Source organism: Amblyraja radiata, chromosome 2, assembly GCF_010909765.2.
Source record: "Amblyraja radiata isolate CabotCenter1 chromosome 2, sAmbRad1.1.pri, whole genome shotgun sequence".
NCBI lineage: Eukaryota > Metazoa > Chordata > Chondrichthyes > Rajiformes > Rajidae > Amblyraja > Amblyraja radiata.
This window is the reverse complement of record NC_045957.1, coordinates 72,587,698-72,604,739: the sequence shown is the minus strand read 5'-3', so window position 1 is coordinate 72,604,739 and position 17,042 is coordinate 72,587,698. Positions and strand designations below refer to the sequence as shown.

General features: G+C 42.4%; 1 protein-coding gene across 1 annotated transcript in view; it reads left to right on the top strand.

Moving 5' to 3' along the window:
- The first annotated feature begins 233 nt into the window (after positions 1-233).
- The window catches only part of tnfrsf11a (TNF receptor superfamily member 11a), a 40,039-nt gene continuing 23,230 nt past the window's right edge, over positions 234-17,042 (top strand). Inside the window, exons 1-7 of the mRNA XM_033039531.1 lie at positions 234-272; positions 991-1,069; positions 2,343-2,468; positions 5,597-5,740; positions 11,751-11,946; positions 12,508-12,566; positions 15,048-15,141. Coding sequence (XP_032895422.1) covers positions 234-272; positions 991-1,069; positions 2,343-2,468; positions 5,597-5,740; positions 11,751-11,946; positions 12,508-12,566; positions 15,048-15,141 — 737 coding nt within the window. The remainder of the gene's footprint in view (positions 273-990; positions 1,070-2,342; positions 2,469-5,596; positions 5,741-11,750; positions 11,947-12,507; positions 12,567-15,047; positions 15,142-17,042) is intronic.

Here is a 17,042-nt window from a genome sequence, read left to right as displayed (position 1 = left end):
GCCTCTGACATAAACAACAATCAAAATGTGTTAAAATTGCTGTAAATCATCATGAAAATTAAACATTTTTTATATGGAAAAATTAAAAATCATTAATTTATTAAAATCAACTGAAGAAAATAAATAAACAGCACCATTTTCCTCTGTCAGATCTGACTGGTAGAGGATCAAAGAAATCAATCGCCAGAGAAATGCTGTTCCATTTCAAGGTCTCCATCTTGTAATGGAACAGCATGAAAAATGTGCCGACCTCTGTCACCTGCGAATTCTCGGTCAGTGTACGTGTGAATATTACCTACCTTAGAACGGCAGAGCACAAATAATTCCCTTCAGAAGTTCTGACACACCTTTCGTCTAAATCACGCTAAATCTTTCCTGTCTATGTTCCTGTCCAAATGCGTTTTAAATGTTGGTATGTACCTGCTTCCACACTTCTTCTGCCAGCTCGTTCCATTTCCCCACCACCCTCTGAGTGAAAGAAGTTTCCCCTCAGATCCCTATTATATTTTTCCTTCTTACCATAAACCGATGCCCTCTAGTGTTTGATTCCTCTACTCTGGGAAAAAGTTTGCATTATTTAGGAACTTCAGGATGTTCCAACAAATTTCATAGCCAATAAGATATTGAAATTTAGAAAAGATAGCAACTTAGTTGAACACTGCATGCTCTCAAAATACAGAATGATAAGCTAGATTTTTGCATTGATTGTTCTTTGATTAGTGAATACTGCCATATACACAGTGGAAATCTCTCCTGCTCCTCTTCAAAATAATGCCATAAAGTAGTTTTACAACAACCCGAGAGAGTACTCAAGAGTAGCAATTTAATGTCTCTGGAGGATGACACATCCAATAGCATTGCACTGACAGCATCAGACTAAATCCCTGTTCGAGTTTCTATGGTGTTACAAATTTACAGCTTTTTTCCCCTCATTGTATTTTTTCTGCACAAATTCATTTATTTTTTCTAACATGTTTTTACATTTTGCAGGGAATATCACAGCCATTAAATTCAGGGTGTGCTCACCATTTTGACAAAGCTAAGAACTGCTGCAATGAGTGCCAAGCAGGTAAACTTTTCATCGCGTTGTCTATAACTTGCACCAGATTACCACTGTAGATATTTGTTATAGTGTGGATATTTTCACATTTGGCTTGTCACATTGAGAGAGCAATTTTCACAAGGGGTATAAGTTGAAAAATACCTTCGTTTTCAAACCCATTCCTTCCGTAAACACAGCAACATAGCCACAGGAGGGCAGAATAATAAAAATGTCTCTTCATCTGGGGCAGCACAGTGGCGCTGCGGAAGAGTTGCTACCTTACAGCGCCAGAGACCCAGGTTCGATCCTGACTACAGGTGCTGTCTATACATTCCCCCTATGACCTTGTGAGTTTTCTCTGGGAGCTCTGTTTTTTTCCCACACTCCAAAGACATACAGGTTTAGAGGTTAATTGGCTTCAGTAAAATTGTAAATTGTCCCTAACATGTAAGATAGTGATCGCTGGCCGGCGCGGAATCAGTAGGCCAAAGTGCCTGTTTCCGCACTGTATGTCTAAAGGATAAAGTCTAAATCCGCTTGCATTAAGCTCTCAAGTGGCTAAGAACACATGATGATTGTACGTCATGATCTGCATCCAAAGTTCAGTGTGATTGGAACTTCAGAAAAAAGTGCAACAATCAGTTGACACTACATTGTTTATTACAAGCTGCCATAGACAAATTTAGTTTAATTTAGAGATACAGCATGGAAACAGGCCCTTCTGCCCACCGGGTCCACGCCAACCAGTGATCACCCAAATCCTAACTTTTTGGGTTTTAATCTAAATTTCCTCTTACAACTGTATCAAATTCATATAATATTATTACAATTGATGGTTTTATTCTCCAGCTGCAACAGTGACTAAAAACGCAATGAAGCACAAACTTTTAAATTAATAACTGGAAGAAAGATTCTACCTAACTATGCTGTCACTTCATTTTCTGTGCACATTACATTCCCAGTCACACGTGGAGCCTTAACTGTGGACAGAATCATTAAAATAGTGTGCAGTCCATGTAGACTGAGAATTGAATTTTGTTTGGATGAGTGGCATATTAACTCTGGGAAGCAATCCGCTTACATGAGTTATTGTCTTGAGTGTTTTTGTCATGTATGGCATATTGTGGACATTGAGTGTTGAGGATTCAGCATGAGTAAGACATCCAGTCATTTTAATAATGCGATACAAAACAATGGCATACCTGAACCTCAGAAGTGATCCCATCTGTGTTCCCCTTTCCCAAAGTGTGCCAGTTTCAGATAAGTTGCACAGATGTTAACACTGGATACTCTGTTTTAGGCTTCCATCTCTCAACTCCATGTACCGCGGAGAAACCCGTGCAATGCAAACCTTGCGGAGAAGGCGAGTACCTGGACCACAATAATTCTCAGACAGAATGCTTGAAACAGATCGAGTGTGATCAAAGTTAGTATCTACTTGTAGACTGGCCATTACAAAGCTGTTGCTAATATAATAAACTGAACCGGTAATTAATTGTTGATTAAGAAAATAATTAATGGCAGAGTTTAATAATTTGGAAGTATAAATGAAAACCCATCATGGGGTCTAGGGAATTTAAATTCATATAATTGAGTAATCAGAAATAAAAGATTAGGGCGGCACAGTGCACAATGGTAGAGTTGCTGCTTTGCAGCACCAGAGACCCGGGTACAATCCTGACTATGTCAGTTACAATGGCCATGAAACAAATGCCCAAGAAATTGTCATACAAACTCACTGGGTCCAATAATATCCTTCACGAAGGAAATGTGATTCCCTCGAGCAAAATACAGTGTTGAAGGAACTCAGTTGGTCAGTCAGCATCAGAGGAGGTAAATAGACAAAGGTTTGGGTTGTTGCCCTTCTGCAGGCTGGGTCCTAACACAAAAGGTCATCCATTTCCCTCCACAGATGCTGTCTGACCTATTGAGTTCCTCCAGCCCTTTGTGTTCAGCATCTATGTCAATCTGTTTCTCTTGCCTAGTTTGGCCTCTGTGTGATTTCATCTCCAGGGCAATGTATCTAGTTGTAACTGCTGCCAGAAATAATGTAGCAACCTAAGGGGCTGTCCCACTGTGGTGACCTAATTGGCGAGTTTAGAAGAGTTTAGGAGAGTTTGAAAAAATGTCATGTTGAAGACCTCCTTCGACTATGTAGAAGACCTCCTTCGACCTCCTTCGACTATGTTGAAGACTAGCTTCGACTAGCTACGACTAACCGGGTAAATTGGGCACCGAATAGTGCAGAGTGAGGACGACCTCCTTCCATCTCCTTCGACTTCCCTTCGACCTCCCTTCATCTATGATGAAGACTATCTACGACTACCTTCGGCTAGTTTTGATTACGTTCGACTAGCCTCGATTACCTACGACTAACATGCCGACCTACTACGACATACTACGACTAAACCTACGAGTAAAAAAAGTATCGATTTTTTTCCATGGCGACCTTTTTTTACTCTGGGCTTTTTTCATCATGTTGAAAAATACTCCATGACCTAGCTGAGGCCTCGAATACACGGGGACTACTCTCGAGCATGAAGGAGAGTTACAAAGACCTCGTGTCGACCATGCTGCGAGTATGAGTCGAGGGAAAACTCACTAGAACTCGTGGATTAGGTCGCCCAAGTGGGACAGCCCCTTTACTCCCTTCATTAGCAAGTGAGGACAGCCAATAAATGCAGACACCACTCACATCTTACAAAATAAAAGATTGTTATCCTTCAAGAATAATTGTGACAGACCCTGCCACAGATGGAATTTGATAGGGCAGGTGGATGTGTTGTTTGGATTGTAGTACGTTATTTTCACATGCCTTCATGTGCTCTCCAGAGAGACCCAAAGTGCTTGGTGCTTTCTCATATGTTTCTAAGTCAGTTAAATTGGTTTTCAGCAAGGGATTTCAATAATTCTTGGGATTTGAGTGAGGATTTGATGGACCTCAGAGAGGAGCAATTGTTTCAGGAATCAGGTATGGCAAATTTGTGACAAAAAAAAGCATGCAAATGGATACAAATAATTTAACTGTGTGGACAGGACAGGAATTGACAGACGAAATATAATATGGCAACTGTGTGGCTATTCTCTGAGAAAGGAAGCAAATTATTGTTTAAATTAAGTGATGATACAATTCATCGTGGTACAAGGCAGTCCATGGGGTCCTTCCACAACAATCCAGCAAATATTTTGAAAGGATTTTATTTATTGAGATGGATCTGGAGCTTGGATGTTTTGGCGCAACTTTACAGGCACAGGTGGGACAAGACTGTATGTACTGCATACAGTTTTGGTTACTATATTTAAGAGAGGAGGTGCTTGAGGAATACAGAAAAGGTTCACTAGGTTCAATTTCTGCATCGATCTATGAAGAAAGGATTTAAGAGAATGAGGTGATCTTACTGAAACACAACATTCTGAGAGGGATTGATAGGGTCAGTACTGTTAGGATGTTTCCCTCATAAGGGTTTCTAGAACTACAGGCATTGTTTCAGAATGGGTCACATAGGTAAGATGGATATGAGGATAAATATCATCTCCCAGATGATCCCGACTCCTTGGAATGTTCTATCCACGAGAGATGTGGAGAAAATGTCATTTGTTATTTATAAAACGGTTATTGATGAATATTTGATCTTTAAAGCAGTGAAGAGCATAGGGAGAGAAAAGGTAAAACCAAGTCTGAATCCGCAATGATTTTATTGAACGACAGAGTATATTCAGTGGTGTGTTTGGCCTGATCTTGGTCTAATTTATTTCTATTCTGATGTTCGGCCAAACCATGGTCTTCACCGAAGGATAAATCATAGACTCAATCAAAGTGCACACAGGAGTCAAGCTACACTGCATTAGTGCATCAGCCCTCTACTTAATATTGTCTGCTGAAAGGTGTCGTTGCTCTTCCATTGGTGTTAAGCTAGAGCACAAATGGAAAACTGTTAAATCTCCCTTCCATATCCAAGATCACGCCAATTAGGCATATATACACAATGCAAATTAAGTTGATTAAACCCTCTTTATTGTCTCGTGTTTTATTATGTGGAAATTGAACCCCATTCCCTCAATTCCCTAACCCCTCAGTCCCAGAGAAAAATCAAGGTGTCAGGTTTTGTTGCCTTGGGTGAACCATGGGTTTTGCTGCCTTTACCCATCTGAGCATAAGTTACATGCGGCTGAGCTTTGAGCTAGGAATTGAACATGCAGCAACAATTCAAAATGAGCATTGTCAACAAATTAAAGTAATTTAGGAAGTCTTCATATTAATTCTAAAATGAAACAAAAGTAAGCTTTATCCAAGATAAATTGGTTACTTGTTGATATACGTAACAATCTCTTACTTGCATCAACTGGCTGTTATTTTGTGTTTCATTTTTTCCTTGTTTTTATTGTATTCAAAGTATCTAAGTGGCGTCATAGACTGGAAAGTGTTAGATATATTATTTGTCACAGAATTGAGGTGACACAGTAGGATGTCACTACAGGCAAAAATACCGCAATAATGGATACAAATTACCACTTGTTACGATTGTGTCTCAAAGTATTTTGTTTCCTTTACAGTGAAGAGATTTGAAGTTCTCCGTAAAGGAGATTCAGTGACTGCTACACAATGCACATGTAAGGCAAATTACCACTGCTCCCAGGACTGTGAATATTGTCTCAGGGACAATCCCTGTTCCCCAGGGTCTGAAGTGAAAGAAAAAGGTAGGCAAATACTATGGAGACATTGTAATTGAGAGGCAAAAATAAAAAAATCCATGCATCCCTCTTAATGCAGCATTTTTTTATGTCCATCAAATGGACAATTTATTGTTGAACAAAACATAAAGTGCTGGAGGAACTCTACGGGTCAGGCAGCATCTATGGAGGGAGTGGACAGACAAGGTTTTGGGTAGGGACCCTTCTTCAGACTCGGTCTTTGTGTTTTGCTCAAGATTCCAATATCTGCAGATTCTTGTGTCTCCAATTTATTGCATACATTGGGCAGCATATTTTGATCTAAGGTTCCAAGGGAAATATTTCAAATGCCCAGCATTCTTTAAAATTCTAAAGGATAATCCGGAGGGACTGCATTTACCCCATGCCTTTCACAACACCCTGAAACTATTTGCAGCTAATGAACTATTTTTGAAATGTAGTTATTGGCGGTAAGAACTATGGTTTGTGTTATACCAAAAGATAATTTCCTCAACAAGCTATTTATAGAGACTATGTTTGAGTAAATATCAACCAAACCATGGGGAAAGCTTCCCCTGCTCTTTCACAAGAGATACCATAAAATTCAATTTGAAATTCCAAAGGTTCAGCATTTGATTAACCCAGGTAACATTTACCGTATTTTAACATCTGCAGCAGAGATTAAAAGGGACTCTGATTTAATATGTAGAAACAAGGAACAGCAGGTGCTGGTTTTTACCAAAGATAGATACGAAGTGCTGGATTTACTCAGAGGGTCAGGCAGGATCTCTGGAGAAAAAGACTGGGTGACCTGTCGGGTCTGAACCCTTCTTGAAGAATGGTCAGCACTTTGTGTCTAATTCTGATTTAATACATCATCTGAAAGATATCAGTGCTGAACTAGTCTTATTTATGCTTAGGTTTCAGGACTGGGGCTTGAACCAGACCTTATTTATAGGTAGCTGTGATCTCATCTAACCCACATTTCCAATTGCTCTCCCGGATATCGTGCCAAGCAGATGGGAAGTACTGAGCTGGTAGGGAGCTAGGACAATTGAATAATCGAGAGGGAATTCCTCATCAGTTCACCACTCAGCACGGCATGAATGTAGAATGATTTTGGGAGATGGTGAGAAGTTGCAAGGAGAAGAACCAACAACAAAATGGAAAGGGACAAAAGTACCCTCATGATATTCCACTGGGAATCTGAGACCGTAACCTTCTATCAGTAGGTGCTGAGGACAGAATGAAAGAGATGGCGACTGTAATACCTTTCCCCACTGGGGTCACCTCATTGCCATTCCCATAGTTTTAGTGATCTCTCACAGCCTTTCCATTAGTGACTCAAAGACAGGAGGATAGAATGGAATCTGCATTGTACCCCATTGTACCCTGCATTGTACCCCATACATTGTACCCCATTTGCAACCAGTAGGCAAGCAATCAAGGGTAGTGCCAGTCTGATGGGGACTGGGACTGGGACACAATACAAGCTGAGGAACAAGACGAGGCTATCAATTCCATTAACTTGCAGAAAAGGAAAAACCTGTCTCATTATATGCTGAATTTGCATTGTTCATTATAGTTACCAGCAATAATTTTGTTGGCAAATTTTGAATTCAATTCAATTCAATTCAACTTTAATGTCATTGCACAAATACTAAGTATGGGTACAACGAAATGCAGTTTTGCGTCAGTCCGTAGTAGTAGTGCAGCAAACGATATGTACAAAATACAATTAAATACTGCTATACTATGGGATGATTTTCCAGCATGTTAGAGATTATATGGCAGGACAATCAATAACCTTATCTCCAAAATGGAGAAGGTGTTAAACTCCATGAATTCTAAATTAGAAAATTCAAAGCGCAATTATAGACAATAGACAATAGGTGCAGGAGTAGGCCATTTGGCCCTTCGAGCCAGCACCACCATTCAATGTGATCATGGCTGATCATCCCCAATCAGTACCCCGTTCCTGCCTTCTCCCCATATCCCCTGACTCCGCTATCTTTAAGAGCCCTATCTAACTCTCTCTTGAAAGCATCCAGAGAACCGGCCTACACCGCCCTCTGAGGCAGAGAATTCCACAGACTCACAACTCTCTGTGAGAAAAAGTGTTTCCTCGTCTCCGTTCTAAATGACTTACTCCTTATTCTTAAACTGTGGCTCCTGGTTCTTGATTCCCCCAACATCGGGAACATGTTTCCTGCCTCAAGCGTGTCCAAACCCTTAACAATCTTATATGTTTCAATGAGATCCCCTCTCATCCTTCTTAACTCCAGAGTGTACAAGCCCAGCTGCTCTATTCTCTCAGCATATGACAGTCCCGCCATCCCAGGAATTAACCTTGTAAACCCTCAATAGCAAGAATGACCTTCCTCAAATTAGGGAACCAAAACTGCACACAATACTCCAGGTGTGGTCTCACTAGGGCTCTGTACAACTGCAAAGGACCTCTTTGCTCCTATATTCGATTCCTCATGTTATAAAGGCCAACAAGCCATTCGCTTTCTTCACTGCCTGCTGTACCTGCATGCTTCTTTTCATAGACTGATGAACAAGGACCCCCAGATCCCGTTGTTCTTCCCCTTTTCCCAACTTGACGCCATTTAGATAATTGCTGCCGACTCATTCGTATAGAAGATTGTTGCTTTCCGTCATGGCTAATTGCACATCTTTAGCATGGAGTTATCACAATTCGACTCATGCACATGTTTTAACCTGCTGATTTAAATGAGACATTGCTATTTCCACATCACTTTCCATCCTATCCAGTAGTCCCTGGTTTCAAATACTGCTCTGAAAGTTTACATTATATATGAGACAATTTGATCTTTAAAGAAGCCATAATAAAGAATCTCCAAAAAGCATTTTAATATTATCTATATATAAATCAAACACTTTACGGTTAAAGATTTGCAGTTTTCTCTGTAGCTTAAACCATTTTTTTATCTCAAACTTTTTCCAGTGCTGAACACAGCTCATTGACCTAACAAGGTAAATCTAACTTCTCTGCCCGCAGATGCAACCTGACCAGCTGAGGACATCTAGCACTTCCTGTACATATAGTAATGCTTCTGTTTGTAGAAATGGACAAAGTTGGCAATGAAGCAGGATATTTTAGCAAGGAGTAGAACAATGGGAAAGGCAGGAGGGGCAGCAGGAAAAAAAGGCAAACTCTGTAGTGTAGTAGAATGTGGAAGAGAATAAATGCAATGGGACAATGGAGCAAGGAAATATATTTTTGTTGCCATTGCCTTATTGGGACCCTCCAGCCCCTTACCAATAGTTTTTAACTAATTCCTAAGTGAATTGGCTTAGCAAGTTGCTCATTTGCAACAAAGAAACAATCCTGAACAGTGGCGGTCACATCATTGCATGGACTGCAGCGGCTCAAGTAGGCAGCTCACCACCATTTTCTCAAGGACATTTAGGGATGGGCAAAATATACTGGCTTTCCCTGTGAACCCCACATTTTCTAAATTTTTCTTTTCAAATTACAAGCCTTATAAAACTAAAGCAGAGAAGCCAATCTTGCCTTTTATAGTCACAAATACAGGAGCACAAATACAGAAGGGTGATATGAACGAGAGAGGCCAACTCACCACCTTCCATCTGATGGTCATCAGTAACTCCCCATAATATTTACCCTAAACATTGTTTGTTTTTAAGTTAAATTTGTGATGTGTTAATTTGATATTACATTTAGTGCAAATGCCTCAATCAAGTCACGCACAAATTTGGCCAAAAACATCGTAAGAAAAACATAGAGCAATGAACAAACTGCTGGAGGAACTCTGCAGGTCAGGCAGCATCTGTGGAGGGAGGGCCCTTCTTCAGACTGATGGAGTAGAGGGAGATAGCTGGTAGAAAAAGGTGAACAAAAGGGGGTGGCAAGAACTGGCAAAGGATAGGTGGATTCAAATAAGGTGGGGTTGATTGTGTCTATATTAAATAAATAATGAATTTGCCTTATATCCACTGTCATGCATTAAAACAGGACTGCCTGGTTGGTTGAGGTGATCCCAACATTTGGACAGATGCACACATTTTCCCAGAAGGACGTCAGAGTTTAAAGACACACAGTCAGATGCCACTAACACACATGATAGTTAGACAGGGAAGACAAACAAGCAGTAAATAGAGTGAAAGATGCCCAAAGGTGTTTGGTATATGGTGCGTGAGCTACTGTCTATCTACACATTAATCTGAACTACAGAACAGTGCCAAAAAGCAGTTCATGATCATGCTAGGTATGTGAAGGTAAGCACTACAATAATTTATATATTGCCTCTTAACACTGACACTTATTCAAGTATGCACATGCTCATGTACTCGCGCTTAGATGCTTCATACATACACCATATCCTCTGTACATTGCCTTCACCACTGCTGACATTCTAAACACACCCACCATGCTCATTCAGCACAATTTCTAAAGAGAAGCAAATGAAAAGCATATTCAACGTGTTTTAACTCTTCCATAATAGAAATGACAAGAGAGAAGCCATCAGCACAGGGGGAAGCCTCTCCAGAAGGCAACAGCTCATGACATTCTCGGACACTAATCTCTGATTGATGAGCAGACAATCACTAGGCCACAAATCAATTGGATACCAATGCCATCCATAACCTGCCAGCTGCACTCCTACAGATGTATCATATTGATTAGAACATCCTCATTGAGATGATCAAAAGTATGCTCATTATCGTCACCCTAAAGTTGATATAGTGACAGACCACAAATGCAATTCTATCCTCTTCTGACTTAGCATCCAGTGTATCCAGACAGGAATTTTCTGCTCTACCTCCCCACAAATGGAGGAGAAGTTAGAATCTAGAAGCACAGGCAGGAATAATGGAGGAAGTTAAATGACGAGAAAGGGAGGGAAGGAGACTGAGGCTATACAGGTAAGAAGGAAGAAAAAGGAAGGATACCATAGGGGGGAGCAGACAAAGTTCATTGGAGGAAGAGAATGAGCAGCTGTGACACTGAAGAGATGGAAGGAGACTAAGGCGAGAGGGAGGATAACACAAGGAAAAAATGGGACATAGAATAGAAGAAAGAAAGTGAGGAGAACTGGAGAGAGGAGAGTAGTTGAAGGGAGATAATGATGCTGACAGGGACTCAGCTTGTTATTGCACTGGAGTCTCCCCAGCACAACCTCAGTGACTGGAGGCACAAGGAAGGGTCAGAGTGGGTTGGAGGGACACATGAAACAGGGAAATGAACCATGCACCAGTGGGCTCCAGTCCGATAATGTGAATTGGTTGGTGGTGCAGGCATTCACTGTAGTGGAGGGGTCTCTGCTTTATTCTGCCCCAGAAACTTCAGCTGAAGGGACATTTGGAATGGTGAATATGCTATTAGCCCTGGAGGTCTGTGTGGAGCCAAAAAAGTATGAACCCTCTCTGGTGTTTTTGAGCATGTACTCTGGCATGGACCCGACATCAATCACCTCATATAGCAGTCACTGGAAAAGCTAACAACAGCTGTGGAGGCACAGACAGAGGCCACACAAATTATTTTAACCTCCATAAAGTCTCGCCCTGATTCAGGAAGATATCAGGTCTCTACCACACAGAAGCAGTTTGGTGTTCTTCAAGGATCAGGGCGCAGCTTGATGTTACATTTACTCGGGAGATACTGCATGTTAACAGACTACTCTGCTGTATTAGCAGGGAGCTCATGTGGAGCATGCAAGAGCAGAGGCAATCCCCTACCATCCATCAATGACACACCTCTTCATTGTGCACAGTCCTGTGCAGACAGCTCTCTCCAAGGAGACAAAACCAGACATTTGTGACACGGTCAGTCAGCTGGCTACACTCCAAGTTGGGAACTCCAGGTCGTGGAATGGTCCGAATGTCAGCAAATCATTGAACCAGAGCTAGCCAATCCTCTGAGCAGTTGTTTGGTGTTCAGGGTGAAGACGTTGATGCCTCATCTTATCAAAAACCCTTCTCATCTGCCAATATAGCCTTTCACACTCATTAATTCCCAATAGAAAGGAATCTCAGATTAACCCCTCAGTTATCCTGGGCAACAGTGTAAAGCCAGCCCTTGTAAGTAAGCGAGCATCGTGGGTCATCAAGGACATCCATAAAGGCTCCAGCTCGAAGCACAGCCTTCCAGGAGGTATATCAGAGCCGCACAGGAGATACTGTGATTTAATGCTAGAACTTACGATCGCAAAGCGCATAAGAGAGTCAGATGTATCCACTGATGTGTAATTTCATTTGCAACTTTTATAATGTTGAGTGAAGACATTAACATTGTTGCAATGTATTCTCATTTTGTGTACATAATATTGTTAGTTGTTAAGGCCTCCACCACACCTCATCTAATGAGTTTCTTAATGTTATACATTATGTGTCATGTGAATGTATCCAAGCTTAATCCTAATTATATTGATGCCTACCCTTTACCGATAGTCACCTAATTGTTTCAGATCTTATCTGCGTGAGATAATGTGAACCCATGTCATTACTGAATGGTGTTCCAACAATTATTGTGGTTACCAATGATGGGAAGCTCATTACTATGTTGCAATTCTCCTCCATTGCTTGTTCTGTTTGTATTTTAGTTATTGTGGTCACTTCAAAGGGTGGGACTCCAAAGAAAAGTAGGGGAATAGAAAGGAAGTCACATGGTGCTCCACTGTGTTTCTTCTGTGGTAACTGAGCGAAACAGTTGTGCTAAAACGTGTCCCTTTCAATGGCTTAATTGTAGTATCATGAGGTAATCGCTATTAATAAATCTGATGAAATTTTTGTTATGTATCTCTCAGTTCCTGTGGCTACTTCAGTGTTGAGCTGAAATCCAAATGGATTCAGGAATTTGAACATGGTATAGCCTGCAGAGAGAACAGAACAACTTATGACTCAGAACCAAGATCTGGCCATTTGGCTCTTTTCATGCTTGGCCCTTCACTATTCATAGGTTCATGGTTCTGCTTTATTTTCTTGAACTATTCTCATATCCCTTGATTCCTTTCAAATCAAATAAATGTTTTCATCTCCATCTTGAATCTGTTCATGACCGATCCTTGCCAGCCAGCCTGTGTAGAGAATTCCAAAGATTCACTGCTCTTCAGATGAAGAATTTTCTCCTCATCCCAGTTGCAGCTTGTCGAGTTGATCTAGTGAAAGTACGTTTTTGTCCAGAAGCTGGTGTTTTGTTAATTCGATGCCATTCAACAAGAAGTACAGCTGTTGGTGCGTCATTTTATTATTAGAATTGAGGATTCAGTCATTGGTGTGCATTGATCAGTGTAGGCAAGTGTGAGGGATTACATAGTGTGTGATCTGAGCTCTCAGCTGATTTTGGATAAACAAGGTTGATGTTCAGGATTGTATTGTGGAGAGGGACATTTTCTTTCTGGATAACTGACCATGATTTTGTAAATGTTATGAAAACCAGCTATCTGATCTTTTATTGCCCTTGAAGTTATCGATTCCCTCCTCTATGCTATGGTGAATTAAGCCAGGGAGTGATGACCTGCGACCAGTCCCTGGTAACCTTATTCTTCTCCTTCTGCTCATGCAAGAGTTAGAGCTCCCTCAGGCTTCAAGGCCTCTTTCTCAGGCCGCTGTCTTTGAATTGTGCAGCTTACATCACACAATCATGAAGTCAGCTCATCTCTTTCACAAATAGCACCAAATGTCACTGGACTGACCCAGGCATTGGGATCTCATCTTTAGGAAACCAGTGGTGTTTTCTACAATGCTCCTTGTGCTTTTGTGATTTGTGTTGTGACAGTGCTGTGCAATGGTGATTGGAGAGTGCACTGGAATTAGGTCAGATAAGTGACAGGTAACTCCTGCCTCCAAGATCCATTCAGGCTGCTGAAAATATCTGGCCATTCGATCTCCCTGTTGATTAAGGCATAATGGATATTTCCTGAAAGCATGTTGTTCACCATCAGAAAATTCTTCTGATGATTTAAGTTCAGGTAGAAATTGAAGGAGAGTAAACCCTTCCGGTTGAGGCCAGGGCAACCCCTCTGAGCACTTAAGTGCAGTCGATGACTGCCTTGACCTGAGGGAAACCAGAAACGCTGGAAAATCCCGATGTCCGAGATGCTACCACTTTCTCACCAATGTGTTTGAACTCAACCCTCTTTGAGTAGCATGTCTAAGTGAGTTCTCTGATGCCACAGAGCATGGCAAAGATGCACTGTAGCCATCTCAAAATATCTCAAGGCAAGGAAGTAAGGTTAACTTCATCTCCTTTGGAAAGAATAGTCCAAATATAAGAGCATGTTCAAAAGCTTTCTCTCAGAGGCCCAAATAGGACGTAGTGTCTATTGTATCAGGGTAAATGCTCTTTCAAGACAAACATGTCAATGCCTCCTGCCTCCAATTTCCCACAACTCCAAGAGACCAGTCATGGTCATGTGGAACTCCAATAATGGTGTGTTGCCAAAGGTGGCATTTCTGGAGCAACAAAATCTTCAAAACAATCACACAGTTTGGAGACTTTGGGAAACATTTGAACAACCTGAAATCACTCTGAATATGCCCCACCGGATCAACTGATGTCAGAAGAGTGTTCAATTAAATCACAGGCAGAACAGCAACATGCACAATGTACTTGTGGTTGAATTGGGATGATTCATCAGTAGTTTAAGTTGAAACCTCCTGTTTCAATTGCACGCAAGTAAGGGTGCAAATAAGTGTCATGTATATTGATGATATCATTGAGAGTGTGTCTAACACAGGGAAAGTGTCATACTAGCTTGGATCCAGCCCAGAATTCCTTATTGATCTCCAATTGATACAATATGATTGCCATTGAAGTCTGATAAAGCAACTAATATGCAAATTGAGTATAAAAATACACAAATGGTCCAATTTCCAGCTACTTTATCTCCAGGTTTCTCCTGTTCTGAGAAAAACTCATCGACATTAAAGTATGTTCCACCACCTGAGCTGCTGATTCTTTTTCTGATCTGGCATCTAAGAACCAGACCTACAGCAAGATTTAATTGTTTCTTCACTGATAATGCCCAGCAACCCGCTAAATTATATCAATGAAACCGTGGCATATGTTTTCTTACTTTATGGGCTGCAATAGTGGGCTTTGGTTTATTCTGGTGTATTTTTTGTATATTTGACCCCGAATTTAGTAGCATTCTAAAACTGTTTCTATATAAGTTTCATCTGCATGATCAGTATTGTATGCCCATTGTAATTGGCCCAGAATGAGTGATGGTCATCTTAAATCACTGCAGTCCATGTGGTAACTGGCACCTCTCAGGGACGTACTTCTGACATTAATGGTTTTGCTTGTATTCCATTTTCTAACAAATATCATTCTGCCCTACAGTAAACAGGAAATCTGATACCAGGTGCAGACCATGTCCTGCGATGCATTTTTCAAATGAGACTTCATTTACAGTGAAATGTAAACAAATGACCAAGTAAGTTCAAAGCAACTTAAATTAGTTTTATCATCTACCATATCCTTCCTTATATAGTAGCTATAAAACTCTGATCTTGGGTGTGTGTGCGTGTGCATGTGCGAGTGTGTGCGTGTGTGTATTTATTTGTGTGTGATCACATCTACTCGAAGGAACGACGCGCTAACGGGAACATTTTTACATATTCTGGTAGAGATTTACCCCCTGGAGTCAAAAATCGGCTTACCTGAAAATTTCCTGCTTTATTTCTTCAGTAATTAATAAAAATGTTCACAAATCTGATCCAACTTTCTATTCAAAATGCCTGTTTTTTTTGGTTTTGTCGCTGATGACGTGACAATGGATCTGCTGTCTGCTCGCACTGCGACTGACGTCACCTCCCACCCCTCCCTCCTCCCCCCGTTGTTCAAAGGTTGCCCTGTCGAATTCCCGAGAACTTCGGTCGACGAACGCTCGTGCCTCGGCTCGGGTTTCCCAACACCTCCTCAGAGCTTCTCTGCCCCCTTTCCCCCCTCTCCCCTCTCTCTCCCCCTTTCCCCCCCTTTCCCCCTCTTTCTCATCCCCTCTTTCTCATCCCCTCTTTCTCCTCCCCTCTTTCTCCCCCCCTCTTTCTCCCCCTCCCCCCCGCAGGCTGCTACCCCCCCCCCCCCCCCACCCCTGCAACCGTGCGTTGAGGGGACGGGACCCAACTTGTCCCACTTGGTCTAGTAACAGTTAAAAGTCTGATCTTGTATGTGGATTTGTATATTTATTTGTTTGTTTGTGATCACATCTTCTCGAAAAAACGACGCGCTAACGGTAAAATTCTGGTAGAGATTTCTTCTGTGGACTCCAAACGACGCCTTATCTGAAAAATTCATGCTTTATTTCTTGAGTTATTAATGATAATGTTGACGAATCCGATAAAACTTTGAAAATAAGCAGGCTCTTTCACTGATGACGTCACAACGGATCTGCTTACTCATGCTGCGAGTGATGTCATCCCCCCCACCTCTCCCTCCTCCCCCCCACCCGTTATTCAACAGATGCTCAGGCATCGCTTTCTCTCAGGGCTTTCTCTCGGCTCCTCTGTCGCCTCCTCTATCTCTTCCCCCGAGCTCTCTCCCCCCTGGCCTCTTCCTCCCGGCCTCTTCCCCTCGGACTCTCTTCCACCACCCCGCTCCCCCCCTCCTCTCTCTCCCCGCCTCTCTCTCCCCAGCCTCTCTATTCCTCCCCCAGCATCCCTCTTCCTCCCCCTCTCTCCTCCCCTCTACCCCCTTCTTCCCCCTCTCCCCCCTCTCCACCCCTCGTCTCCCCCTCCCTCTGCCCCTCTCTCTCTCCGCCCATTTCTCTCTGCCCCCCTCTCTCTCTCTGCCCCTCTCTCTCTGTCTCTGTCCCACTCTCTCTGTGTCTCTGCCCCCTCTCTCTCTACCCCCCCCACCACCTCTCCCTCTCCCTCTCTAGACACGCCTGCAAGTTGGGAGCTATGCGTGAGTGGATAGGGAAGAGATGGGGTAAAAGGAGCAAATGAATAATATTATGGCGGCTGCGGCTGTTATCGCCGCACGGGCATGGGCACGGGTGAGGTTGCGTGGATTAAACTGCTGCTCAGGTCATGCTGCGCGCTACGCTGGGCCCATTAAAGTTCTAAAACATGGCGGTGGAGGTCGTTATTGACGTGCGGATGCAGGTGTGTGGGTTTCCCCTCGCAGAAGCCACGATCGGCCCGCCCTCCGCTGCTTTTGACCGTGCGCCCGTTCGCAGCAGCAGGGCCGCCGCTGAAATCCTTTGGTTGATGCGCGCCCTGCTGCCTGCTCGCTTCTTCCTCTTACCCATCCTCCTCCTCCTCCTTCCCCCCCCTCTTTGCCCCCCTCTTCCCCCCCACCTCTTTCCCCCTAACCACTCCCCCCCCACCCCTCCTG